The 27,983-nt window shown below is 41.9% G+C and overlaps 3 protein-coding genes across 4 annotated transcripts; all 3 read left to right on the top strand.

Moving 5' to 3' along the window:
- Positions 1–59: 59 nt before the first annotated feature.
- Positions 60–9,221, top strand: ezra (ezrin a). The gene is made up of 13 exons (XM_037071740.1): positions 60–381; positions 1,986–2,069; positions 2,857–2,952; positions 3,560–3,834; positions 4,014–4,097; positions 4,210–4,356; positions 4,670–4,766; positions 5,435–5,598; positions 5,836–5,966; positions 7,320–7,480; positions 7,985–8,077; positions 8,348–8,626; positions 8,795–9,221. The coding sequence occupies exons 1-13, from the start codon at positions 370–372 to the stop codon at positions 8,957–8,959; spliced, it is 1,788 nt and encodes a 595-aa protein (XP_036927635.1). The 5' UTR covers positions 60–369; the 3' UTR covers positions 8,960–9,221.
- Positions 9,222–11,282: 2,061 nt separating this feature from the next.
- Positions 11,283–17,522, top strand: kcnk3b (potassium channel, subfamily K, member 3b). The gene is made up of 2 exons (XM_037072731.1): positions 11,283–12,007; positions 14,664–17,522. The coding sequence occupies exons 1-2, from the start codon at positions 11,725–11,727 to the stop codon at positions 15,548–15,550; spliced, it is 1,170 nt and encodes a 389-aa protein (XP_036928626.1). The 5' UTR covers positions 11,283–11,724; the 3' UTR covers positions 15,551–17,522.
- A 4,398-nt stretch (positions 17,523–21,920) lies between these two features.
- Positions 21,921–27,509, top strand: marc1 (mitochondrial amidoxime reducing component 1). 2 transcript variants are annotated; one of them, XM_037072664.1, is made up of 8 exons: positions 21,921–21,948; positions 22,960–23,308; positions 24,492–24,662; positions 25,316–25,478; positions 25,557–25,700; positions 26,021–26,082; positions 26,310–26,381; positions 26,763–27,509. In XM_037072664.1, the coding sequence occupies exons 1-8, from the start codon at positions 21,942–21,944 to the stop codon at positions 26,887–26,889; spliced, it is 1,095 nt and encodes a 364-aa protein (XP_036928559.1). In that variant the 5' UTR covers positions 21,921–21,941; the 3' UTR covers positions 26,890–27,509. The 2 variants fall into 2 exon arrangements, with proteins under 2 accessions (XP_036928559.1, XP_036928560.1); XM_037072665.1 differs by lacking the exon at positions 24,492–24,662.
- The last annotated feature ends 474 nt before the right edge of the window (positions 27,510–27,983 follow it).

The following is a 27,983-nucleotide window of genomic DNA, read 5'->3' as shown; positions in this document are numbered from 1 at the left end:
ACCTCCAAACAGGCAACATAAATAGTACGTCCGGGCCTATATACCCTCGCTGGCTCTGACCAAAGGTCGCAGTGCTTCAGGTGTTGAGACAGGTGATCCTCTTTGGGTGGAGCTGTGCGTCTTGGTGGTCACAGCGGAAGGCGGAGGTCCCGCAGTTTGCGTGATAGCAACCAAGTCGTACCTCCCACGTCACTGCGAGCGATCTACAGCCGAGTTCAAAGGACACCAGCCCTGCCCTTGAGTCTGCCAGCCAGAGCGGAGCTGTGTTCGTTATCAGGTGGAGGTTCTGCTCGGAGTCGGCCACTGCAGCCTCGGTCAGCCTGGGAAACACTCTCTTCTGCTGGAGCTCGCCCACCGAACTCAGCCAAGATGCCTAAAACGGTAAGACACCAATGATTTCAGTCGACGAGATAATGAAATGCTTCACTGAGATGTCTCTTCCTGGTTTTGAAACGTAGATTTATAGATTCACCTGAAAGAGAAGCTGCAATATTTCACGTCCGAGTAAGACTAATGAGCATAACGGAAGTCTTAGGTTCAGTCATTTACGGTTTTTGTCACATCTTTTTCCTGTTTTTCAAGCTTGTGTGTTAGTCCCAAGAGACACCTAGCCTTCTTGGCATTTACTCATTAACCAGCTGTAGAGTTTGACCCAGGCTGCACACATTCCTGCCAGAAGGAAAAATGCTGCTTGTGAAACTAAAACCGGACAGCATGTTGTTTGTGCGGCCGTGCATGCCTGATAACAATCGTGGTGACCACTTCTGCTGACACTGCACTGATTTTTTTTTAAAAATGTCTTCCACCAACAACTCCTGACTGTGATTTAACAGCTTCATTCTCCTCCTCTGATTCTTTAAAACATGCAGCAACGATCACGTTTTCATCCTGTGACGAATCGCTGCGAGTCCTAAATGCCCTCAGCGAGAGTTACTTAAGGGTTCAGCATCAGTCTGACGGAAAGCTGATAAGAAAGGCCGTGCTGTGCATTATGACTTCAGCGCTGTGCTCATATTGACTCTCCAAGGAGAAAAGCCTCTCGGGAGGTCACGCTGACGTCTGTCCCCGTTTGACTGACGTAAAACCAACGTGAAATCAAACACATTGATGCAGCAGGAGTTGCTTGTGTGTTCTGGAAAATGCTGAAAAACGTGATTCATTGGTGAGACTTGAACAGATATAAACAAATAGAGAAAAGAAAAAACCCCTCACGCTAATTAATTGTAATGGATTACTGCCTCAATGATGGTGATAACCACAGTCAATGATTAGTGAGGATCAGTGAGGAATACCTCAGAGGGGTGTAAAGAAATCATCTTGTGATAATGGAAAGAGGAGAACCAGTTGAGAAACATGTTCAAGGTTTCATAAATGGATGTTCCAGTTTTGTTGCCCAGGTTTCAGCGGGTTTATCTTTATGACACTCGGGGTGTGCTCTAGTGTAACTTCATAAAACGATTGTGTAACTTTCTACGAGCTCAGGCCTCCAGCCTGGCCCTGCAGGCCGGGGTCGGGGAGGGTGTTTGTCAGCCTTTTCTGAAAAGTATCGAGAGTTTGTTTTTCTTCGGGGAAACTCACTCCAGAAATGCTTGAAAGCAGATTTATGCGCCAGTGTAACTGCTGTTGTCGTAAGAGCGGTCGATCCCTCAAACAATGGTAAAGTCTAAAGGCAACTTGGCAGGCAGAGAGTATTTTGATATTTTAATCTGCAACCTTGTGGCACCTTGCAAGGGTAGTCCAAAGTCTAATGAGATAGTGAGCAATTATGGTTCATGAACAATCCACTTCACGGCTCCGGGAGGGTTTCATCATGTGGTCAGAAAAGCAAATGTGGCCAAAATGACTGCAGAAGTAAGAAAAAAATACAGGATTGATGGATTCAGATTCATATCAGAGACATAACTAAATGAAAATAAGAAGGTTTAAGTGTATCAGAACAGAAAATCTTTATTGTTATGGGTCTAAATGACTTTTTTTCGCTGCAGGTCAACGTCCGCGTCACCACCATGGACGCAGAGCTGGAGTTTTCCTTCCACCCCAACACGACAGGGAAGCAGCTCTTTGACCAGGTCTGTAAGAAACTGTGTGAAAAAGCCCCACATGAGTTTACACAGATTTATGGGATCATACTCGTCTTTGTTGCAAATCTCATGGCTGAACATACATTATGCACTTTACTGGCAAAGTAAAAGCCCTGCATTCAAAATCTAACTTTGCTTTATCTTACCATTATGATGTAGTAGTTGATTGCACAATGCAACGCGGCTGTAGAGTAATGACACTTTCAGCATTTAGATGGAGTCCAAATAAACTTCTTATCAGCAAAATATACCGATGCTCAAAATATCAATCATAAAAATATTTGGTGCAACAATTTGCCCCTGTTTTATTGCTTTATTGTTATGATATGTTTTGACTACTGTTAGCGGTGCATTAATGAAGAAGTCGCATTTGAAATATGAGAGAAAAACCGGCTGAGCCAGAATCTCAGTCATGTTGTTCGTCTGTCTCATGAATTCCCTTAGGAAATGATAAAACATCCTCAAACGATGAGGCGTCCTCCTCAGCGACTGTAAAGTTTACTTATTAAAACAATCATCCAAAAGTACAGAAAGGTGACATCACCACTCAACAGTATGACGCCCTCTTCCTCTGAAGAATACATCTGATAACCTTTGTACCTGACAGGAAGTCTGTGATAAAGGCTTTAAGATATACTCTCCTCCTCAGCTGCTTTTCAGCCTGTTCAGACTGATATTGTCATTTGCATTGTCCTGCTTTGTGCTGTAAAATGAAGGAAGAGGAGGTTGTGAAGGTGGAGGTGCTCATGTCTCTTCTCTTCTGTCTGTGTCTCAGGTTACCAGGACGATCGGCCTGCGTGAGACTTGGTACTTCGGGCTGCAGTTCGTCGACGCCAAAGGATTCCTCACGTGGCTGAACGCCGAGAAGAAGGTAAAAGTGTGGCTTCAATGAGTGAGTGTCATCAAAACTGACACGGTGTTTTGCTCTTAGAGTGCAGGAACAAACCGGAACACATGGAGGGTTAATATGTGTTAACAGAATGTTGAGCTGGAAAACATAGGCCCTTTGGGAACATCAGGCCTTGGAAACTTGGGATCCTGGGGAAATGGGACCTTGGATACTCAGGATCCTTGGTACATTGTATCCTGGGAACATTACACCTTAGAAACTGAGCACGCTGGCAACATATTTACACGGCTCATAATGGGAAATAGAGAAAGGGTCCTAGATTCCCAAGGTTCAGGTTCCAGGTGTCAGGATCAGGTTTTGATGGCAACACAATAAGAGGGAAAATGTACCAACCATATTGGACCTTGGGGACTTTAGAGCTTTGGAACATACAGATGAGCATAAATATGCTCCTGGTGGGATGCATGTTCTGTGCAATCAGCTTGTTGTAGCTTGCATTTCCCCCTAAACAGAAATGTCCCAGTACCTCTTGTAACTCCTGCAGGTACCAATAGTTGGGAAGAAACTCTTTCCTACTCAATGCTTATTATAGATTGTCCTGTACTAAGTTCTACTCTACATTTCTCAGGTGATGGCCCAGGACGTGAAGAAGGAGACTCCCCTGCAGTTCAAGCTGAGGGCCAAGTTCTACCCTGAGGACGTGGGCGAGGAGCTGATCCAGGACGTCACCCGGAGGCTTTTCTTCCTGCAGGTGAAGGAGGACATTCTGTCAGAGGAGATCTACTGCCCTCCAGAGTCCGCTGTCCTGCTCGCCTCTTACGCCGTGCAGGCCAAGTACGGAGAGTACAAACGGACAGTGAACGAGCCAGGTTACCTGTCCTCCGAGCGCCTGCTGCCCAAGAGGTGAGGTCAAGATCACGAAATTACATCATAGATTTATGACTCAGTTATGAAACCATGTCTTCTAAGTGGACATGAGAGACAGGACTAGGCGGTGTGTGTGTGTGGTGCAGCTCTGCAGGTCCACACAGACTGTTTACATGTTCACCAGTTGGTTTCTGATATCTGGTCGCTCCTCTCAGGGTGCTGGAACAACACAAGCTGTCCAAGGAGCAGTGGGAGGAGAGAATCCAGGTTTGGCATGAGGAGCACGGAGCCATGCTGAAGTAAGTGATGAATACCTTAGGAACAAAAGAGAGTGACTGACCGTAGCCCGGTCACAACATCACGACTCACTTATATATGATTTAAAGATTAATGAATCTGTGTGAATCCCAGGGAGGAGGCCATGCTCGAGTACCTGAAGATTGCTCAGGATCTGGAAATGTACGGCGTCAACTACTTCGAGATCAAGAACAAGAAGACCACAGACTTGTGGCTGGGAGTCGACGCTCTGGGACTGAACATCTATGAGAAGAATGACAGGTAAGTCTCCCCTAGCAACGTACCTGCAGCGTGTATTGCGTATTGATTTGGTGACATACAGCTACAGACGGGAGGGCAACACACAGGCAGTCATCGACCTCAGCTACGCTCCCATCCAGTGGGTCGAGCTTTAAATAACATTTGACCGCGTGGCTGTTGTTTTGAAGAGGCCATTGACCTAAATCTCTTGATTCCACTACAACATGAATGTAGACGGTGGCACTGCGCCTGTCGCTATGTTCAGTGAAACCCTAAAAGAGTTTTCTGCCTGTTTAAGTCCTATAAATCTTTCTTTTTTTCCTCCATCCATCAGGCTGACTCCAAAGATCGGATTCCCCTGGAGTGAAATCAGAAACGTTTCTTTCAACGACAAGAAATTCATCATCAAGCCCATAGACAGGAAAGTTACTGTAAGTAATGTTTTTAACGAGGCCTTATTCAGCTTCTGCTAATTAATGAGTGCTTTATAACAACTACTAAAGAGCTAATATGCAACTAAAAGGCAGGCTGTTATGTCTTCCTTCATGTAAAGTGTTGGGAATGCAGTCTTGCAACATGAAGCAGCAGTCATGTGTTCAATGGGATAAATGTTGTAAAAACTTAATGAAAATGCAGATATTTAAGCAAAAAGAAGAATTTCTTTGATTTGTATGTACTTTTTTCAGGATGACTAGAATGTAAAACTTTTTTTTCACTTACTCTTGAACATTTAATTATAGTTTTTATCATCTCCCTTTTAAAGCGTTTCCACTGTGTCACATTGTTTCTTTAAAGTTCCTTACAATTTCTTGTTTTTTTTCTTTGTTGTTTATTAGATAAAAACAATATGCATTTATAATTAAGTGTAAATGGGAATGCAGACTAATGTGGTACAGTTTTACAGAAAAACTGGACAAGTCTCTTTAAAAATTCATATTATATATTTAAGCAACATTTTTTGTTAAATTTATGGGTAATTTGTTTATTTGGCTTACAGGCACACTTAAGGAGAGTTAAGCTATGGTTTAGTTATGGTTAAATAACCACTTTTAGATTTTTTAAACCAAACGTTTTCTTTTCTTTCTCTCTTCTTTGGAAGGATTTCGTAATCCTCGCTCCACGACTACGAGTCAACAAGCGCATCCTGCAGCTTTGCATTGGAAACCATGAGCTGTACATGCGCCGCCGCAAACCCGACAGCATCGAGGTCCAGCAGATGAAGGCTCAGGCCAGAGAGGAGAGGCTGCAGAAGAAGATGGAGAGGTACAGCAGCTGGGGGTGGCAGTTGCTCTGCCCTTGAGCAAGGCACCGAACCCCTCATCGCTCGCCTGCTTGCATGTGCATAAGTCCTGTCTGTGCATATATGTGTAGAAATAACAAACCGAAAAGAGGCACATTAGTCAGTTTAAAACATCTTGTGTTTTACTGTCACAGCCTCAGACAGATGAAACATTAGGATCTGAAATCACGTTGTCAGTCTTCTCTCGATGTGCTCCGCAGGGATCAGCTGGAGAGCGAGAAGAAGAGGAGGGAGGCCATCGAGAGAGAGAAGGAGAACATGGAGCGAGAGAAGCAGGAGCTGATGATGAAGCTCTACCAGTTCGAAGAGACAACCAAGAGAGCAGAGAGAGGTGAGACGCTTAAATTAAATTAAGTATTCTCCTCATCACAGATCATATAGGTCATACTGATGAAACAGAAAGACCTGCTTCATACATACATAGGTAAAGAAACTGTGATTATATTCTGTTTTATTATATCTTTAACATGTAATATCGCTTTACTGCCCTCTTCTGTTATTTTAATGCAATTAAAAGGTGAAATTAGAAGGATGGAAGTCATTCTCTTGCTGGATTTTTCAAGTTAACAGTTACTTGTGCACAAATACAAAAACATACAACATATTTGTATATGTAAATACTCCAGCTCAGTGTCACAATACTGTCAGATCTTTGAAAGTCACTGGATGTGCATCAAAAACATTCTTACCACTTGTGATTTAACTGATCGTGGCTGATTTCAGGGCAGCAGTGTTTTCATAAAATTAGTAAAATTGCAGCTTCCTGCACTAGAAACAGTGGCAACATGCATTGAGACGATGAAGAAACAAAGACTGTAAGATGGACTGATGTGGGAAATGTTAACACTTCTGTTATTTGCTTTAAGTCAGCGGTTAAGACCCAAAAATCTAAAAGGATCTACCGAAAAATTACGTTTCCCAAAATGATATGTCTTTTTTTCAGACTTTTTTTTGTCCCTTTTATTTCTTTTACTTGTGAAATACTGCATATTTTCCTGTATTTCTTTAGGGAAATGTACAGAACGATGATCTGTTTTCGGGTCACTGCAAGTTAAAAGCACATTTGCAAAGGATAATAATCTAAGAAAAACAAATTAAAACAGTCTTAAGTCATTAATCAACAGTGAGTGAAATTTGCAAACTGAAGCAATGTGGTTCCTTGACAAAAAAAACTTTTTGTTTGACTTTATTTGTTCAGAAGTTTCTCAGAAAATGTTCTTATTTGTTCTCTAAAGTTTGTGTGTCGTGTGCATATAGATTTATAAAGATGAATGACAGCATGACACTTAAGGTCGTTCTCATCACACTTCTGTGTGTTCAAGTGATAATTTTTCTAATAAGTGTGGATTAATTTAGTCGTTTTACACTTTAAAAAGGGTTTAAAACATGATTGACTTCATTTTAGTACAGTGGGAGGAAGTGCAGATGCTGCATCCATTCTGTGTGTAAATGGTCATTTAATTCAGATTTCACTAAAAGAGATAAACTGCTCACAGATCTCATCATGTGGGTGTCACAGATAGTTCATTTTAAGGGTCAGTGGGTCAAAAAGGTTCGAAAACGCTGCTTTAACTGATGCAGACTTATTATTTCATAGGTGCCAGAATGCAGCAATGAACGTAAGTGGTTAATTTTTTCACCCTGTTCAATGTATGATAGATTCTTCACTCAATTTGTCCTGCAGAGCTTCAGGAGCAGCTGGACAGGGCCATGAGGCTGGAGGAGGAGAGGAGGAGGGTGGAGCAGGAGGCGGCCCGGCTGGAGGCTGAGAGGATGGAGGCCATAATAGCCAAGGAGGAGCTGGCCAGGCAAGCTGAGGACCAGATAAAGAGCCAGGAGCAGCTGGTGAGTACACGGTGCAAGAAGTACTCCAGTCCTTCACGTGAGAAAGTCGTGATAGAAAAACAGTCATTACACATGACGCTCCCGCATTCAGCATAAACACATATTAGCAATTTGAGCAAATACAGCTTTGCCTGGGGGGGATTATCCTGCTCTCGTTGGATTACATTTATCTCGTAGCTTGAGAAGATCTTCCAAGACCCTTTCACACTTTAAAATATTGATGATTTTGTTGAGGTAAAAATGGGTTTTTATAATTTACATCTTGACATTTTACGAGCTGAATTTGTAAAAGCGACAAAAACATTCAGGCAAATGCTGTGAAATTAAAAGTTCTACATGTATTTATTCATGCCACATTTAGACTATTACTAAATAAATGATGAATAACTGTCCAGCCATTCATAAAAAAAAAAGACACCGTGTCCTGATAATTGAGGTCACTGAAGGTAAACAGGTGTCTATTCTCGGGTGTTCTGACGACACGGTTTGTGCCTCCTCCCGCAGGCTGCAGAGTTGGCCGAGTACAGCAGCAAGATCGCTTTGCTGGAGGAGGCCAAGAGAGAGAAGGAGGAAGAGGCTGAGTCATGGCACAACAAGGTGAGTTTCCGACACATGATCGTCAGGATGTACGGCCTCCTCGGAGGTGCCGGGATTACCTGGGAAATGTCAGAACATACGTACTTCATCATCTTCTCAGCTGGTTGTTATTTGGGTTTTTTTATGTCACGGGGACAATTTCTTTTTCATTATTATCTGTGTTTTATCACTTTTGTCACATTTTTTATCACAAGGTTGTTACGATGTAATTTGATGCGATGCAATGCAATGTGATATGACACTAAACCAGACCTCTCTTCTTCATCCCAGGCTAGGGAAGTGGAGGAGAATCTGCTGAAGACAAAGGAGGAGCTGCAAATTGTGATGACCTCCACCACCTCTGCTCCTGCACCTCCTGCCGCTCCCGCCTCCTCCTCCTCCTCCTCTTCCTCCTCTGACAGCGAGAGCGACCACGAGCAGAGTGAGCACAGCGAGGAGAACAGCACCTACAGCGCCGAGCTGCAGACGCAGGGCATCAACGACCACCGCCAAGAGGAGGAGCGAGTCACCGAGGCAGAGAAGAACGAGCGCCTGCAGAAGAAGCTTATGGTGAGTTCAGGGTCCCAGGAAACAATTCGCATCCGAACAGGAATTACTTGTCAGGGTGTACGCTTGTACGTGCACTGGCTTTTCCACATCGGATGCGCTGTGTTTTGATAAAGCGAGTCTTAATTCTTAAGTTACAAGAGCAAAAAATTCTCTGTCGTCCCTCCACAGGCCCTGAGCTCAGAGCTGGCACAAGCCCGAGACAACGACAAGAAAACCCACAACGATACGCTCCACGCCGAGAACATCCGAGCCGGCCGAGACAAGTACAAGACCCTCCGTCAGATCCGTATGGGCAACACCAAGCAGAGGATCGATGAGTTCGAGTCCTTGTAGAAACCTCAGGGACCTGAAGATCTGTCAGAAAAAAATACCTCATGAAGGCCCCGTTCAGTTGTTTTTCATGATGTCATTGCTGCCATACCTGATCATAAAGACCCGGAGAATCATGGAGCCGACAAGTGTAAAAGTTCCTCCATGAGTTTTATTTAATTGGTTTTAACTTTTGCTTGAAAGCACTGTTTTGTTTTGTTTTTCTTTGTAGCACTCAAACATCTCCAATGTGCTGTTTTATTCCCATTAAAACATTAAAACACGACAGCCGGTGTGCTCGTGGTGTAACGTCTGATCAGAGCTGGTGCGTGAGACGTTCTGTAGAAATCAAATCATCAACAACTTTATTGCCATTAATCATTTTCATCATTGAGTTCTGTATTGATTATTCTTTTCATTTAATTGTCTATATGTATAAAAACAGCCGAGCACATCATGTCTTTATATTGCTTGTTTTGTCCAACCGACAGGCCAAAAAGACAAAAATATTACATTCATAATAACATTAAACAGAGACAAACAGCAAATTCTCAGATTTGTTTGATATTTTTGTTTGAAAATTACTTGAAATTAATGAATAGATTATCAAAATTCAGTTTCCTGTTGAACAAAAGTTTTTGCTGCTTTGTGCGCCTGGTTTCATACATTTCCAAATAATAATGCATGTCATTTTGGATATTACCATCCTGTTTATTGAATCCCAGTATTTCATATAAAATACAGATAAACTGATTTACTCTAATGGTTGGAATTGAGGCTGCAGATCCTCAAATATCCTGAGTTGTGCTCTTTGTAGTATGGATCCTACATTTCCCACAATGCAACTCAAAAGACCCAGCTCGCCTGTTAATAGTTCATTCACGTGCTCCTCCTTCACGAGTTGCCAAGTTGTTCCTCTGACCTCGGTGCGTTCACAAGCTTGCAAGTTGAATGTGAAAACAAAAAAGAGACACTGTTCAATAAAACCATGTAAACTCTATTTGACCTGCCTCGTTCTCAGAATTAATACTTTCATATTTTGAATTTGTGGGGACTTTTTGTTTCCTCCAGCTGAAGAAAGTGTTCAGATATTATCAGCCCTGACAGTCATCTGGAGGTAGAGATCAGTGGTTAACCTTTCTGTGTCATGTTCTTTCTTTTTCCGGAGGCGTTTCTTCTCAAGAAGTCAAACGACGTAGATGTGCTGGGTCTTAGTGCGTTTCTCCACCACAGTCTGGCCATTCAGCAAGATTCACTGACCTGATTCTTGCTGAATTGCCACCTTAGTGTTTGGTGTGTAGTCATGATGCACCTACAGGGAGGAGGTTGAGTCTGACAGGTGTATAAGACAAACACAGGACTTAGTGACATAGTTTACCCACGTGAATGATGAAATGTGTCTCTAAAGTTACGTATATAATGTGCAGACTTACATACTTGATCCCACAATGCAACAGTCATGCCAGTTAGGTATGAGGATGAGAGACTGCCCAACATATCGGCCTCCGATAGAGAGATATACACCAATATATCTGTCGGTATGTACAGTATGTTGTCTGATAGGTGACTGTTTTCAGTGTACTGATCTCACTGTTAGATATCCTGCTGCCATTATATCCATAGTGTGTCTTTGTCACACGTGTCACATTTGAGGGATCACTGCAAAGATTGTGTGTATCAGCTGATTGTTCTGACTCGAGGGGGCGTTCGCAGCCATTTTCCAAGTTGGGAGCTCTTTTTTTTTTTTTTTTTTAAATTGTTTAGATGCCACATGCACGACTTTTAAACTCCTCACCTCCACTTTCTCAAGGGGGGTCAAATCTATAAGATACTGATGACGTCACTATGGCCTCATGAGGGGATTCCCCCCCATCCCACAACCTGTGAATGTTAATTATCAGCTGTTTTCACACACCGATGAGCACTTTCTGTTGTGAGTAAACTGTGGACTAATCCTTTAAACCAGCAGAAAACACACACACACACACACACACACACACACACCTCCACCTGGTGCAGCTTTAATCAGGCAGGAAGGGGAAAAAAAGAAACCACACACACACACTAAACCTCTCTCTCTCTCTCTCTCCCTCTCTGATATTAAACTCTATTGTCCCAGAAATGAACTAATAATAAAAAGGACACGTTGTGAATCATGTTTCATAATCACTCCCTTGCTTTTCTTTTGTTACCCCTCGCAGGCTGCTCACCTGAAAAGGATGTGACTTTTAAATATTTGCACACGGACGAGGAGGGTTATAGGTTGCTAGACAACTTGTGGAGCCGATGGAGCGAAGTCTGTTTAAATAGCCACTGGGTAAATATTTTATCTGTGAATGAACACATGAATCACACAGCCCAGGGGATTATTTCACTGCGTTGGGGACTACTTGTTGGTGGCGGAAGCACCTCTGCATGAAGAAGAACACAAACAGTTTATTCGTTCGGGCTCAGAAAAGCTGTTTCTGTCCTGTGCGTAAAAAAAATAAAAAAACTCCGGATAGGTGAGCGCATTTTTTTTTTTTTTACTCCAAAGAGACGCCTCTGGTACGTCTGTGGGATTGCCCTGTGTTTCTATCCCGCACATGGCTAAATATAAGTCGGTGACAAATAGTCCAAATACAGTAGCAACCCAACTGTGATGTGGGGGTGGTGCTGAGAGAACAGCTCCGTCTCCAAAGTCTCCCCTCTGTTGGATCCGGAGTCCGCCAGGAGGAAGGTCGCACCGAGTCTCTCAGCTCCGCTCAGCTCCCACCTGCACTTGATGCTTTTTATTCTCATTTACGACCATGAAGAGACAAAACGCCCGGACTCTCGCCCTCATCGTCAGCATCCTCACCTACCTGGTGGTCGGAGCGGCCGTGTTCGAGACCCTGGAGTCGAAGCAGGAGAAAACTCACAAGAGGAGGCTCGACGCCCGAAAGTACGAACTCATGCGCAAATACAACTTGACCAAAGAGAACTTCGAGGAGCTGGAGCACGTCGTGCTGCAGCTCAAACCTCACAAAGCAGGGGTCCAGTGGAAATTTGCTGGGTCCTTTTACTTCGCCATCACTGTGATTACGACAATAGGTGAGCGGACTTTTACTTCATTTCGACGTGAGACGATGCTGAAGCGCAGGGCCGGAGCAAAGATGTTTAGAGAAACTGGAGTCATGATCGAGTCCCACTGTGTCTGAGTTTGTGCTTCTGGGTCAGAGCTGCAACATTAATTGATTAGATGCCAATAATGAATACAGCCTTAACAATACTTACCGATATTAGGGAGCAAAACCATATTGATATATCCGGATCCGGAGACCGGATATTTATACAGTTTGATAAACGTCATCATTGATTGATGTTATCATGATACAACACCCAGACATCTTTTCTGCAAGTTTTCACAACCGATAACCGAGACATGTGTGACAGGCTGGTAGTCACATATACAGTCGGGCTCTATTAATAAATGAATTCCAGGGAAAAAAGAGGAAAATTCCCACAGTTTTCACCTCTGCATGAATCATCGTGTTACAGCTCAACCTTTCTAAAAACGAAACACCAGACGACCTTTTAATGAAGCTCGACGTTGGGCCTTTTCTTTCTGTTTCACTGGAATTTTGGAGGGAATTTGATTCCCTGCACACACACAAAAAAGAGAGAGAGCTGCAACCCTGAAATAAGATCCCTCGTCTCGAAGTCAATCCTGAAATATGGTTCTAATTAGTATTTTCTGACATTTTGTAGATCAACAATCAATTGATCGATTGCACTGAACATCAGATTTTTCCTTTGGTGTATCTTTGTAACACCCGACTGTTAAAAAGCACACACCTGTTCTCTGATAGCGATCTGCACGATAACAATGATGTTCAACCTGTTTCTCAAGTCGTTCCCCCCTCTTGTTTCCTTACAAAGAACAGATAAAGATCAAATTACATATTTTTCCCTTAATTTGTGAAACCCTAAACCAAGTCTGAGGAGTTTTACTGCCCCTCAGGCCCATTGTTGTCTGTGTAAACACTCATTTTTTTAAAAAAAATTTTAATAAAAACCCTTCTTTAAAAATGTTTATGCATCATTCTGTCCACCCAACTGATGGAGGTGCAAACCAGTGGTGCAGGAAGTGGGTTTTTGAACTTACGAAGAGGAAATGTGAGTTGATATTTATCTGTTATTTTGCGGAAGAAACGTCAAGATGTGCTCTGATTACATTTCCGCGTGTCAGACACGTGGTGTAGCTCGCTGTAGGCCAAAGGGTTAAACGTTGTGGACTGAAGGAATGTCCTCTCACGTTTCTCTCACGCTCTTTTCCTTTCCTTGGAGTGGAATTTAAAATATGCATCGGCGTCTCCTTGCCTAGTTTATGAGATAATTACTTGTATTTTATATGAATAAGTTGTTGATATTTTTATGTTGTTTTTTGTTTTCGCTCTCCTGAGTTATAGTTTTGTGATTTTATGTTTTATGTTGAAAGATTATCCCCCTGTGTCGTGCTTTACTCTCCACTTCCTGTCTTTGTCTGTTTTCCTGCCCCACCTGTGTCCCATTATTTAATCACACCCTGCGTATTTAACTCTGTGGTTTTTTTCCCCCTCTCTCTTTGTTTGTTTGTCCATTTTCATCCCAGCATCTCTGTTCTCTGGTCCTGTCTTCCTGTCGTGTTTCACCTACATTTGCTGACTGCGTTGTCCTTTTTTTGTATTTTGTTCTTGTTTGGTACTTACGCCTGTGTGCTTTTGTTCTGTTACCTGTCTGCCTCTGAGCGTTTGGATCAGCTTTTGCACTGTCGTGACAGAAAAGGGTTTAAAAATCCTCATGCAGCTAAACAGACTATTTTTCCATCCAGAGTGTTAGAGGAGGATTTTTGGAAATATGTCCACAGCAGTCTGTGTTGTCACAAGACTTTTTCAAGCATCAATAATTATTCATTATTTGAAAAATCCGATGTTTGGCTCTGACTCGAGTGGTAATAACAAGAGAGTTTGAGTTGTTTTAGAGGTGATTTATGTAGGTTTTAGGGGGATCTGTTGGCAGAAATGGAGCATCATATTCATGATTTTAGCAGCCAGTGTATGGAAGAGGATGAGACAAGACAGCTAGATGCCAATAAATCCTAAACACTGGACGACATATCACAATTGGATCATCACCGTGGACGGTTTAATTCTGATGTTGTGGCATGTTTTGATATCTTTCTTACACTGACATTTTTTGGGGGGGTTTGTTTGTTTTATTTTGTTTTGCCTAAACAGTAAAATCTAAGAATACTCTGCTAGTGTATCAGAATCGGCTTTTAAAAAAACAACAAAAAAAACACTACCAGGTGTAATTGGTGTGTGATTGTCACTAAATTCAGCAGATTACAGAAACAACAAAGACTCGTCTTCCTCTCCGGCTCAGTATGTGTCATCACAATTAGGCCACTTCAGGGTAATTTAGGTGAAGACAGTGATGCCTCTCTCTTTTATTTCTAGTGTTTACAAGCTTCTCAGCTGACAGCAGCGTGGGAGTTAAAAATAACTAGCTGCTAATTCACAACGTTAAAGTCAAGCTGAGTAGTGTGAGTGGGTTTTCCATTAATGGGCTGTAGTAGGCGTGTGTGCTGGTTGCCTGTGGATTTTAGACAAGCAACAACACAATTCTTTTTTATTTTATTTATCATCAAGCAGCTTTGCACTACAAAAACAAATCACGTCATGTGCACGGTGTCCGAGGTGTAATACTGTGATGTCCTCTCGTTCAGGTTACGGCCATGCGGCGCCCAGCACCGACTCAGGGAAAGTGTTCTGCATGTTCTACGCCCTCCTGGGGATCCCGCTCACCCTGGTCATGTTCCAGAGCCTGGGTGAGCGGATCAACACGTTCGTCAGGTACCTGCTGCACCAAGCCAAGAAGTGCCTGGGAATGCGTCAGACCGAGGTCTCCATGGCAAACATGGTGACGGTGGGCTTCTTCTCCTGCATGAGTACCCTGTGCGTGGGGGCCGCGGCGTTCTCCCACTGCGAGGGATGGAGCTTCCTCCACGCCTTTTACTACTGCTTCATCACGCTCACCACCATCGGGTTCGGAGACTATGTGGCTCTGCAGAGGGACGACGCGCTGCAGAACGACCCTCGGTACGTGGCGTTCTGCTTTGTGTACATCCTGATGGGCCTGACGGTGATCGGAGCGTTCCTCAACCTGGTGGTGCTTCGCTTCCTGACCATGAACACCGAGGACGAGCGCAGGGACGCCAAGCAGCGGGCCTTGATGTCCGTGAACAAGCCCAGAGGAGAGGTGGCTCGTCTGTTGCCCATCTCGGCCTCCACCTCTTCCACACCTGTAGCAGACGACACCGCAAAGGCTAAAGATTTAAAAGGTGTCTACACCGAGGTGCTGCATTTCCAGACTATTTGCTCCTGCCTGTGGTACAGGAGCAAGGAGAAGCTGCAGGGCTCCACCATGATCCCTCAGGAGCTGACGTTCTCCGATGCCTACCTGCAGCAGAACAGTAACTGTCCTCACTACATGGAGCCCTCGTCGACAGGCTGCGTCTGCAGTCCACGTCAGTGTTCGAGCATAAGCTCCATAACAACAGGCCTACACATTCTCTCTCCCTTCAGGGTGTTTAAGAGACGCAGCTCCGTCTAGCCTTCCCATACAGCAGCTCTCAGTACAGCACAATGTGTCTATACTGCCAAGCGGACAACAGATACTTGGCAGTCCTCACCGCAAGGACGTGACTGCAAGTAGATGTTTGTGGTGCTATAATCCCAGTAAACCAACTGTAGGACACGCAAAAGGGAAAAGCTCGTACGGTACCGTAAACAGCACAGTCTTACTCAGATTGAGAAGAAAGAGCACAACTCGCCGTGTGTGGATGTTTGAGGTCGTATTCAGGGGCGTCCTATATGCTTTTTTTGTGGGTCACTGCAGCTGAAGGCGCCGCAGCACTTGTGGTTCACAGCACAGCTGCAACCGATTAGTTGATTAATCACTGAGTCGTTTGAAAAGAAGAGATTATTTTTTGCCAACCGATTAATTGATTTGTTTCCATCATTATCCAAACATCTTCCTGGTAAAATTCACCAATCTTCCTAATTTTACCAGTACACTCCTGTGGTAATAACTCTATCATATTTCTCCTGATCTACAGACCTTTTTGCCTGGAAGTCATCGTAACCTGCTGTACTTGTTGCACTGCGTCTTCTTCTGTGGCTGCCAACCACAGATACGGTCTCTGTTCCAACTTTCTGTTACTTCATGTCGAGACTTTCCCCTCTTTTTGGTTTAATTTTCAATGTCATCTTGTGATAATGCTGTTCTTGTGCTCCAGTTAGCTCTTGGCACAAAAAAAAAAATGCTTGATTAGGCCGAGGAAAAGATGTGCTGAGGTTTGACGTTAGAAACACTCGGTCACTGTGCAAAATATACAGTGATGTCTTGCCTACAAATGTTGAAATGCCACAGTCCCTTGTCAAAAGTACCTAGTTGTTGAAACACTGTCTCAAACTGCAGTCACTGGCTTTGTGTCTAACCCCATTGCCAACATTTCATCCTGGCAGCTGGCCTGTTTTCTTTGTGATTTATGACAGCAAACTTTATATAGAATTTGGGTTTAGCACTCGGCCGTTTCTAAAACAAGAAGCAATTTCAAGATGTCACTTTGTGCTCCGGGAAGTTGTGCTGAGCTGGAATGATTCATCGGGTTATCTGTGAAAATAATCTCATAGATGATTGTCAGTTGGAGGCCGAGTGTGAAGAGTAACCGTAACTTTTAGGTGATCGCACACTGGCAGAACCGGTTCAGTCAGCTGAGCCGTTAAAAGCTGAATCTTCTTAGACAACAGCTCTGCAGAATTTTTGCAAATAATCTCATAACTAATGATTCAATTCGGGGGAGGGGGGATGTTTTTGAAGGCTGTACTTTGTAGTGTCAGTTGTTTTTTCTTGTGTTATTTGCATTTGTGACTGATGCGGCATCCGTTCACCCTCCGGCCCCTCAGAACATATATACACACAACTCGTGATTTTCAGAACTTCATGAGAGCTGACACACACTGGTATCTGCGTGGTGACTCATTCCCTGTGTAGCTGCCTCTGTTGTTGGGGATTTTCAGCGCGCTCTGCCCAAAATTTTCTGGTGCATCAGCCACAAACACTGCAAAATTATGTAACGTCACAAGTGGAGAGGTTCAAAGAATCACGATGACATACCCCAAACACAGTAAAAACTGCATTATGACAGAAGTAGACACTCACCAGCGCTGACTGAAGCACACAACAACACGACGGATCGCAGCTTCAGAAAAAAGAAAAAAAAAAAAAAAAAAAAGACCATCAGGTTGAATCAACAGCTTTGAGGATCTCAACAAAAACCGAACATGATTCATTTTACAGGCCTGGTATTCGCTGCAGGGTTGGTAACATTCATCACCATTTGGCACTTGAGTAACTACGCGCCAAACATGTGGTTACTTGACCGGTACAGCGATTGCAATATTAAAGGAATAGTTCGACATTTCTGCGATTTAGATTGAAGACGTGTTTCTTCCGCTGACGAGATTGATATCACTGTAATAGCTGTGAATCATTATCTTAGCTAAGAATAGCAAAATGGAAACGGGGGAAACAGATAAACTGTCCAAAATACCTCGACCAACACCTCTAAACTGTGTCTTGGCTGTGGCTTCATTATTTCAGGCACAATTCCTTTAAACCACAGGTGCCCACACAAAAACAGAAATTTAACGGTGGATGACAAAAGCAAACACCTAGTGGTTATATTCTATCGTTGTGATACACAGAGCAAGCAGAACTTTCCTCAAGACAACACATTTTCACAGAATTTTTGAAATATTCCTTTAAAGCTTTCAGCCTACCAGGTGCAGAAAAATAGATTACAGATTGGTCGCTGAGCGTGGTTAATGATTCTCTGTCAGATGTCTGGTTTATGAATCTATTTCTCCTCTCTGCTCTTTGGACCTGGAGGAGAACGAGGCTTCACAGAACTCTGACTTCACACAGCTTTTCAGACGTGAAGTTTGCAGAGCTTTCCCAATCACATCTGGATCAAACCGTAGCCTAGATGCAAACTATTTTTAGGGAGCAGTTTCGGAGTGACAGATGGGAGGGAGTTTTATCTGTTTGGACAATGGATGTCAATCACACACAGTTATGCCACAAAGGACGTAGAGTCTCTCTGATTGATGGAAAAAGGGCCTATTTTGGTGTGTTTTTTTTCAGTAGCGACATGATGTGACATTATGTTAAGTTTATTTGTGGCAGCTACAATTTAGTTCAAGATAAAGGTCAAGTATAAATACAAATATCTCAGAATTGTACTTACTGGCCCCAGCTGAAGAAACATTACATAAGTCAGGGCGACGGGAGTGTGGGGGCGCTGGAAAATGAATTGTAAGATTTATAGATCACAGATTGATGATATTCTGAATATCTGAAGGTGGATTTCTCATTTTTGACTTTCCGCCATGTATTGTTTCGCCTTGTTGGGTGGAAAACCGCCCCTGTGACACACAGTGGACATAAAACAAATGCCAAAAACTACTTACGAGTAGAGTATCTTATCTTGTGTGGTGTTTATTTGGCCCTGTTCAGATCTGGTACTAACATGCGTCTCCAGTGACCACTTGTGACTGGATCTTACTTCCCTGCTCTATATGCATAAAAACATGTTTACATACAAATAGACATGTTGTTTTTTTACATGAAGAATGAACTATCTTCATGTGTGACATTTGCCGAATTTACAAAAAGGCCCAAATGATTAAGCATTTGTCATAGACATCATTTCACAAACTTTATACACTTTCTCCTTACGCAACATTTACAAAATTGCGCAATTTTTTAGGGGAGTCTGGGAACTTCCTCCACAGGCGACGAAGAAGTAGTCCATATTAGTCACTGCTGTGCTACTGTATTTGTAAAAATAAATAAATAAAAAGAAGCAGACAGGCGCTGTGTCAAACTGTCACTTTAGAAGGAAAAACAGCTTGATCTACAACTTCACACGTTTCTTCTCACTCAGTATCTCTCTAAATTGTGTGATTTGTCAAAGGAGTGTGGTAACAGCTTAATCGCCAGGCTCCATTACCAAATCGCATGATTCTAAAAGACACAGCTACAGCAATTTCCAAATCATTAGTGGCTTCTTGTAAATTCGAAATTAAACACAAAACATAAAGATACAAATACAGTTAATAGTAACTACTTACAGATTCCCTTAAAAAAACACTGTCTACAACACATTCTTAACTGTTTGTGCCTGCTTGTTAATTCTGCAAACGTTACACATGAAGATATATATGTGAAAAACATACATTTGCATTTGAAAGTGAGATTTAATGACAAAAGATCACACGAGGTGCATGTAAAAAGTCATTTAAAGTGTTAATTGGCGAGTTTATATCTGTCCACTTGTGATCTTATCCCTCAGGTCGGATGTTAACACCAGTTCTGAACCGGGCCTTCGACACACTGATATGACCTGTATTAAGGAAATGGACTCATTGTGACTGTACTGTAAATTGCTGACATATAAGTTCTATTTGCACACGATGATGAAAGAAAAATGATGATTATGATGCTTCATGCTTTTGACATGCTTTTAACAATAAGTGACCCAGAAACAACAGCCTATACACTTACATGCAAGTACTGTATTAGATTTGAAGTAGGACTACATGCACTCGCATGAATTCTGTTTTACTTGGGACAATAAAATGTTGTTTTTTTAAAAAAAAAACACGAGTTGTACTTGAACACAACACAGAGTACTTGAAATAAATGTCAAAAAAACATTTTTTTTTTTATCTTAACTTGCCAAGGGAGGTGTGCACGGTTGAGACAATCATGCATATTGCATGTAGTTAAAAAAAAAAATATACTGTACTATTTCACCCAGAAAACATTAAAAAGATGGATATTTAATCCAGAAACCTCTGACTGTTTTATCAGTTTTACTGTTGTTTTACTGGCTGATCACCAGATAAATGGATTATAAATTACAGAAAAGCTTAATAAAATATATATTTTTTAAACACTTTAAGTTCTGTATAAGACGCAGTCATGTGCTGTAACCGTCTCCATGCTGCTCATCAACATGTACGGTGTGAGAAAAGCCTGCTGAATGTATAGAAAAGACTGTTCGGTCCAGATGGTGTCCCCCTGTGAATTCTGACTGAAGTCCAGTTCCGGACAACCTACAGCAGGTTAGTCACGAGCGCAAAGTATGGCGGTGTATCATTATGTCATCGTTTGTGGCGGTATGTATTTTTTGTTATATTTAGCTCATCGTCATCATCATCATGTGGTGACAAGCAGGCAGAGGGTGGACAAAATGATGGGAACATTTCAGCAGTAATTTGAAAAAAGGTCTTGATGTTGTGTTTTCTGTCAGGCCACCAGCACATCACTAATATTTGGCACATATTTATAAAGCCAGATGTTTTAATACGGGTCTATAATCATAAAATAATTTAATAAAAGTTTCCAGGAAACTTCCACTACATTAACTCCAGTTAATTTTTAGTGTAACCTAGAGCTTTCAGCATATAAAGGTGCATAAACATCTTTTTTTTTTTTTTTTACAAGCAAGCATGATTCAGCATCATGAAGATTGAAAAGAAATTCACATTTTGTGTGATTTGGCGCCACCCACAGTTTCACAGTACAACACAGCTGACGTGAATGCATTTGTCAGACGTAACATAGGTCCAAACTACCGTCTCACTCAAGTTACATACCACAGAAACAAGTAATAGGGACACTATTCACCCTGTTACAAGACATGAAGCAGTTATTTTTTAAGGGGAAAATGTCACATAGTGTTGCTTTAAATGAATGGAGATCTCTGAAATTAGTATTGACACATTTTCCAGGAGACACCAGGCACTGGTTGAGGAATTGCATTTTTTTTTTTTTTTTTTTTTTTAAAGTGTCAGTGGAAACAAACGTAATAATCCTAGAAACATGATTTCTAATCAGTGGACACGGGAAGCCACTGAGCTGAAACCTGAACACTGTTAAAGGGCACGTTTATGCAAAAATGAAAATAAAAGTAACTCTCCTGCTGATGGAAAGTCAGGTGAAGTTTCACCTGGAAACTTCTGGAACAAAAGAAAAGTAAAATGGCTCCATGTTCCATCTACTTCAGTTGTTTGGGAGAATGCTGCAGCATCAACATGGAGGCGACTGAAGTTTCATTTCTATGCGACCTTGCCCTTTAACATTCATTACAGGGATACCGTACAGTGTTGTAACACTCTCTTTCCTCCCTTCTGTAACATGTTTGTCCCTCCATTTATTACACTGACTATGTTGTTGTTGTTTTGGAGAGTCTTCGTGTTTCTGTGTGGAGTCATGCTGCCATCTGTGGAATATGTTCACCAAAGGCCAGTTTAAAAAAAGGCTGGAATATAATACTGGATGTAAGAAACGCTTTACAATCAGGGATTCCCAATTATTTTGGCTTGTTACACCTCAAAATGAAAAAAAAAACCAACATCTACTTGTGATCCCACGTCAACTCTTACATACTACATCCAGCCTGAAATCAACAATAAACTGATATATATATATACGATTCAGTATGAAAGTAGTTTGTCAATGAGCTGCATCATGAAGGTGAGTGATGAGTCAAACAACAAGGAAATCTTGATACCTGTGTAAAAACACAATCGACCGGAGCAGAATCATAACTTCACAGTCTCAGTTGGTGAGAAAGGGAGTGATTACGAGTTTGTCCCCTCATCAAAATTTGCTTGCCACTGCAACATCAAACCAGCTTGTAATGGCTGGCCCGCTGCCTGTAAATCTGCCTTCAGCCATTAGATGTGCACAGAAAAGCAACAGAAGGAGTATCCATTCGACAAATCCCTGTATTGACCCCCTGTGGCTGGAGCATCTGCTGTTTTCTACTTTGGCCATAGACCTGAGTATCTATGTCAAAGACAAAAATAGTTCCACTGAGAAGGTCAACTGTGGCATCACGTCACTCGCTTTCTTCTCCGTTTTTAGAAAAATGAAAAGTGAGGAAGCCTGTTTTTTTTTTTTTTTTATCTTTTCCACTAATGTATTTCACTGAATAAAGCTGATTACCTACTTGCATGACAAGGCATATTTCTCTGGTGAAGGCCTAAGCAGCAATATGTTGGACATGTACGCTAACTTCATGTGTTGAAAACACTTATTACAGCAGAAGCTGCTTTAAAAAAAATAATCAATGTAATGGCAGAAAATCAAACATTCAAATGTAAGCTCTTTTTTTCCCCGATAATAACAACCAAACATTCATTCATTTTTAGGATTTTAATGCTTTAAATACCAGTTTGTTTACACGATGCTGCTGTTTCTTTAACAGAACCAAAAACCCACAAATAGTTATTTTCCATACACTTAATATATATAGTATTTTATGGTAGTTTTTGACATGTACAAGTACAATTTAGAGTTACTTGTACTCTAACATTGTACTTTTTACTCACTAGAATCAACGAATTAATAGTTTTATTTTGGTTACATTATACAATTCTTAAATTATGTGCAAACACTAAATTAGTAACTTAAGTTACTAGTTATTTTTCAGGTAACATGCCCCCACCAGAGACATATGAGTGCAATTTGAAATCAGCTTATTTTTAAAGCAGATGCCAATAATCAGGAAAATGTTGTATATCAGATCTGATAGTTGGCCAGGCAGATAATCAATCGACCAATAGGGACATCTAAAAATAAATAAATAAATAAAATATCATGGAAAAAGTTATTTCTGTATTATAAATCTTTTTTTGTGATCGGTCTTATGTAATATTTTATTATATTTTGATGCTGGATATTTGATTTTCATGAGCTGTAAGCAAAATAAATTAAGAAAGGGTAATTAATCTTGAATATATTAATTGCAGAAATAAAACAACTTTTCCATGAATGTAAATTTGCTCTTTTTATTGCGAATCTACCACAGCTTGTGTTTACTCCTGTTTACAACTGATCCCAGAACTTTTGTTGCGTTATTTTGTTTGTGAATTGCTCCTTTTTAGTTATTGGCGTCTGTGTACGAGGGTCCCTGAACGTCACACGCAGAGCCTCCCCCTGTGAAAGTTCAGTGGTCGTGCAGAAAGTCTGTTCGGGCTGTAAAATGGACCTGAAAGCGCTGGTCGTGGACGCGCTGGCCCAGCGTAAGACAACCGCTCTTCTGATCGGTGGAGCCGGCGTTGCTTTTCTGGGATTTGGCCTCGGATATAAATATCTGCGAAAGCCAGAAAAGCTTGTTCGTGTAGGCGTCGTGTCGCAGCTCCTCATTCACCCTCTCAAGTCTGGCAGAGCGGCGTCTGTGGCGCTCGCAGAGTGCCAGAAGTTCGGCTTGAAGTTCGGAGAGCTGCAGGATCGGTGAGTGTGTCCAGCTGAAGATTTAGTGTTTGTCACAGTCATGGTCACAAAAAAAAACCAAATATATTCACTTGATTTTATTCTGTCCAGTGTGTTCAGCACAACTTTTACACCACTACAGTTCACAGTGCACGTTTGATTACGTAACACGTGCATTTAAAAAAAAAAAAAAAGCACAGCAATAAAATATGATGCATTATTATAGATTTTCGAGCTGTTTGGACCTGGAAGGAAGTCTGATTCGGAAAGATGCATGAAAATCCACGTGGGTGTCAGAAATCAGAAATACAACATGAATAGAAAATAAATATCTGCATCAAACTATGAAATCTTGCAGCTGTATTGATACTTTTAAGCGCCCACTTTTGATCAGAATCTGCCTTATTAAACTCACTTTTCATATTTTGAACCAGGTCACATTTTTACCTGCAGCATCCTAATTTACCATTTTACTATCAGAGGGTTTTCAATACATCTGGTGTCTCTTAAATGTTAAATATAAGGAATGATAACACAAAAATGGCTGCTCAAAGTGAAGATATACTCGAGGTCCAAATTATGAGATGCTATTTCAAGAGTTTTACTCATCTTGCCATCTTTTTTATTTAAAATATTCTAGTTTTCTTTAGATTGTAAAGCCCACAAAGGCGATTTAAATGTGTCCTATAATTTTGATCTCTTTGAATATTCATATCTATTTAGTCTTTTTCCAGAAGAAAGTCATTTTCTCATTAGGTCGTGATGACCACGAAGCTCTCCTCGACTTGACAGGAGTTATATTTTTTTATCATCATGTCTCACTGCTACACAGAAATAGTGTGACTCTGAAAATGAACAAAAATACTTTCTAGACTTTTATTTGTGCCATTTTGTGCCCCTTGACTTTAGATTACATTCAGCAGCTTTTGCACCCTAACCCGAATCTTTAACCCTGCTGGCTGTTGTGAGGGAATTACCCACGTTATGTTCAAGGTCAGATACCATGAAAAACAAAGCGGGACTTCATGAAACTCTGGGATTCCTCTGCTGCTGTATGACTGACAACACATGATGTCATCAGTCTGTTGTTGTTTACTTTCCTGCGTTCAGAGTGCAGGTTTGCTGTCTGGATGCTGGCGTCGATCCAGGGATGCCAAATGTTGCAAATGAGGACAATCCTCAGTTGTGTTTGTTTTGTGTGCAGTCACTGGCTGGTGGTCAAAGATGACGGTCACATGGTGACGGGCAGACAGCAGCCTCGCCTGGTGTTGGTGTCTCTGACCTGCGAGGGAGGTCACGTTTGTCTCAACGGACCAAACATGGAGGAGCTGCGGTTCCCCTTCAAACAGGCCGACAACCCGGTCCTCAACTGCAGGTCTCACATCCGGATTTCACTCTGGCTCCACAGTCTTTTTCTGATTTTCATTTATTTGACAGTGTAGAGAGACATGACACACGGGGAAAGAGATCACTCCTCTGCAGCTGGTCACAGAAAAAGTTTGCACAAAAATTAAAATTCAATCATTATCGACACACAACCCTGAAAAATGGAGAGTCAGGTGAAGTTTTGTAGTCCACAAAACATTTCTGGAGCTTTAGAGCAAAACAGTGTCGCAGCAGAAACAACTAAAGTACATGGGAACAACCAAATAAAAACACAAAATGGCTCCATACAGCTTGTCCTGCGTAATGCAAGACAGTATTTACACACTTGTCATGTGGTTGAGCACCTGCGTCCGCTTCAGGCGGGCTGAGCGCCAACTTTATTTGGACCTTGGGGCTTCCAGTGACTTGGATTTCCCAGATCAGCTGTCAAATGCTGCTGCAACTTCTGTGCAGAAATAAAAAGAAAAAAAAGAAATGTTTTGTTGACAACAAAACTTCACCTGACTTTTTATCCTTTAAAGATTTAACAAGATTATTAGATCTCATTTTAGAGCAAGTCTTTTTCCATATTTACTTTTGTTGCAGCTCTGATTGCAGTCTTGTTTGAATGGTTCCTGTTTTGTTTTGTTTTTTTGGCTGCAGAGTGTTTGGCGACAACATTCAGGGACGGGACTGCGGCGACGAAGCGTCTCGCTGGCTCACAGATTATCTGGGGACGGGGCAAACCTTTCGCTTGGTGCACTTCGAACCTCAGATGAAAGCCAGATTGTCAGTGGAAACTGAGCCTCTTTTCCCAAAGTCCGAGGTACACAGGCTGGATGCGGACAGCTATTGTTCTTCTGATTATTGCATTCTTTAATCATATTTACTTTTTCACATCTAGCAAGTTGCCTACCCAGATGTAGGACCTGTGATGCTGCTGTCCGAGTCCTCTGTGAAAGATCTCAGCAGCAAGCTGGAGAAGGACGTGACGGTGGAGCGTTTCCGCCCGAACATCGTCATAAGTGACTGCCAAGCGTTCGAGGAGGTGTGTTGTTTTTAGCTGTTTTATCTACAAATATTTCCGATTTCTTGAAGAGCACACAGACAAAGAAAAACACACCAGAAAGGGATGCTACGATTAGATTAGAACCACAAATGTTATTAAAGGATAACAGATCCAGTATTTCTCCACACTGCAGCCCGTGAGGTTCTGTTTTCTTCTCCCTCCTGTTTGGAGAAATGATCATTTGGTCCTTTACTTCTGACTAATACTTTGCCCTTTTCAGTGTGAGCAGCGTGGACTAATTTTATCTCCCAACTCAAAAAACCAACTGCTTTGCTTTGCTGTTTTTTTTTCTCTCTCAGGATTCATGGGAAGAGCTCCAGATTGGCAGCGTGAGGCTGCAGCGTGTAATGTCATGTGGACGGTAACACAGTTGATGCTTCAACACAGATTTTAATCAGAGGCAGATTCATCTTCATTTATCGAGAACAATCAATCCAAAAGCCGCGTCGCAGTCACCGCTGTGGTGCCCCTGGACGCAGATTAGATTCACAGATGATTCTCATTTGAAGTGCATGAGTTTGTGTTTCTAACTGTGGAGATTTAGGATCAATGGGATTGATCACACGTATCTGTTCCTGTTGTTTCCAGATGCGTTTTCACAACAGTTGACCCTGAAACTGGTGTAATCTCCAGAAAAGAGCCTCTGGAAACACTGAAAAGGTAACGTGATCATTTAATTTTGCTTTGCCAGATCACATTTGGGCGACTCTGTTTGTTTTTTTGTTTTTTTTGATCAGGCTTGTTTGAAACATTTACTAGTTGTGGTTAAAAAGTAACTGTACCTTTTTGTCTGCTCTGCTGCAACTTTAAGAAGAAGAATATATTATTATGGGACCGAGTTTCAGAAAGCTCGACAGCTTTCAACTCAAAATTACAAGAGAGCTGCTGACCAAAAAATTAACAAATGTCATTTTGATTTATTACGACTAGGCTAAAATATTTACATCAGTTTTCTACATAAACTCATAGAAGGCTCTTTTCCTGTCTGATCTCAAACCCTTCATGTCCCTTAAACGCTCTCTCATGACGATTCTTTCGCAGTTATCGTCTGTGCAAACCATCCGAGAAGCACATCTACAAGTCGGCTCCGCTGTTTGGACAGCTGCACGTCGTGAAGCAGACGGGCATCCTGCAGGTCGGCGACGTGGTGTACCAGATCATCCGCTGATCGAAGGAGGGGGGAGTCAGATTCTCTCTCAGAAACAAGCCAACGAGTATCAAGTCTGGGAGGGGGGAGAAAAAAATCTTTGCTATCAGCACTATCACTGTGAAATCACTGGGCCAGTTCACACTAAAGAAAGCACTTTTATAAATGTATTATACACAAATAATGAAGAACACTGAAGCTGCAACAGAAAAATCAGTGTTTGTGAGATGAGACTGTGGTTCAGAGATCCGATGCAGAACAACAACGAACAATTTCCACAGCGAGTTGTGTTCTGCGTCCACGTTATGCAACACTAACGGTGCCTGTATTAAGCTCACGTCACATTGAGTTCACTGGTAATTAAATCCTGTAAGTACACGCTGCTATTAAAGAGAGAAATTAAACTGCCTGAATTCTACGCAGCAAACTTTACACGTGTAATTATTTCCTGGAATAAATGAGGCCGGAAACGATTGCTGAGCAACGGCAACCTCTGGTATGGAAAAGAAATATATATAGCAGAGCGTTTGAGGTGTTATCTGTCTGACTGTTGGAACGTCTGAATACATTTTCACGTTTTCACATATTAAGGTGTGAAAGCAACTAATGTAAATACAAATCATTAAATCATTGGCATCAAGGCTGAGATATACAAGATCATTTATGTTTTAGAAATCAAAGCTGCTGTCAGAGTGACGTGTTTTTTTAAAAAAATGTATTGCTGTGAATGTTTAAAGCTGGAACTTGAGAAACAGAAAACTCATCCTGTTCTTTGTGTCAGGGTTTAATATTTTCCAGCCTGACTGTCGTCATGCGCTTGACACTTTTATCCAGAGTTTCACCAGCGGAGGGTCAGCAGTGGGTCGGCCACGCGTGAACAAGACAAACACATCTGATGGAAACAAAGACTGTGACCTGCCTGTTAATGGGCCACCTGAGCCTGATTTCGGTCTCTTAAAACCCTGAGACCCAGTTTTAGTTGCACGTTACGGCCAGTAGGGAGTGATATCCCTTTACCTAACCACCACAAGAGCCTGTGGAAGGGAGGACGATCACCTCTCTGCTTCTCAAACTGCAGCAGTGACCGTTGAATTGAATTGATAACGAGATCACAA

This window comes from Acanthopagrus latus, chromosome 16 (genome assembly GCF_904848185.1).
Source record: "Acanthopagrus latus isolate v.2019 chromosome 16, fAcaLat1.1, whole genome shotgun sequence".
Taxonomy (NCBI): domain Eukaryota; kingdom Metazoa; phylum Chordata; class Actinopteri; order Spariformes; family Sparidae; genus Acanthopagrus; species Acanthopagrus latus.
This window is presented reverse-complemented; position numbering and strand designations above follow the sequence as displayed.

Coding starts and splice junctions, on each gene's coding strand:
- ezra (XM_037071740.1), top strand. Junction 2,953..3,559: donor GGCTGAACGCCGAGAAGAAG/GTAAAAGTGTGG, acceptor TACATTTCTCAG/GTGATGGCCCAGGACGTGAA. Junction 4,357..4,669: donor ATCTATGAGAAGAATGACAG/GTAAGTCTCCCC, acceptor TCCATCCATCAG/GCTGACTCCAAAGATCGGAT.
- kcnk3b (XM_037072731.1), top strand. CDS start 11,725: ATGAAGAGACAAAACGCCCGGACTCTCGCCCTCATCGTCAGCATCCTC. Junction 12,008..14,663: donor CACTGTGATTACGACAATAG/GTGAGCGGACTT, acceptor CCTCTCGTTCAG/GTTACGGCCATGCGGCGCCC.
- marc1 (XM_037072664.1), top strand. Junction 23,309..24,491: donor TTCGGAGAGCTGCAGGATCG/GTGAGTGTGTCC, acceptor TTTTGTGTGCAG/TCACTGGCTGGTGGTCAAAG. Junction 26,382..26,762: donor CCTCTGGAAACACTGAAAAG/GTAACGTGATCA, acceptor ATTCTTTCGCAG/TTATCGTCTGTGCAAACCAT.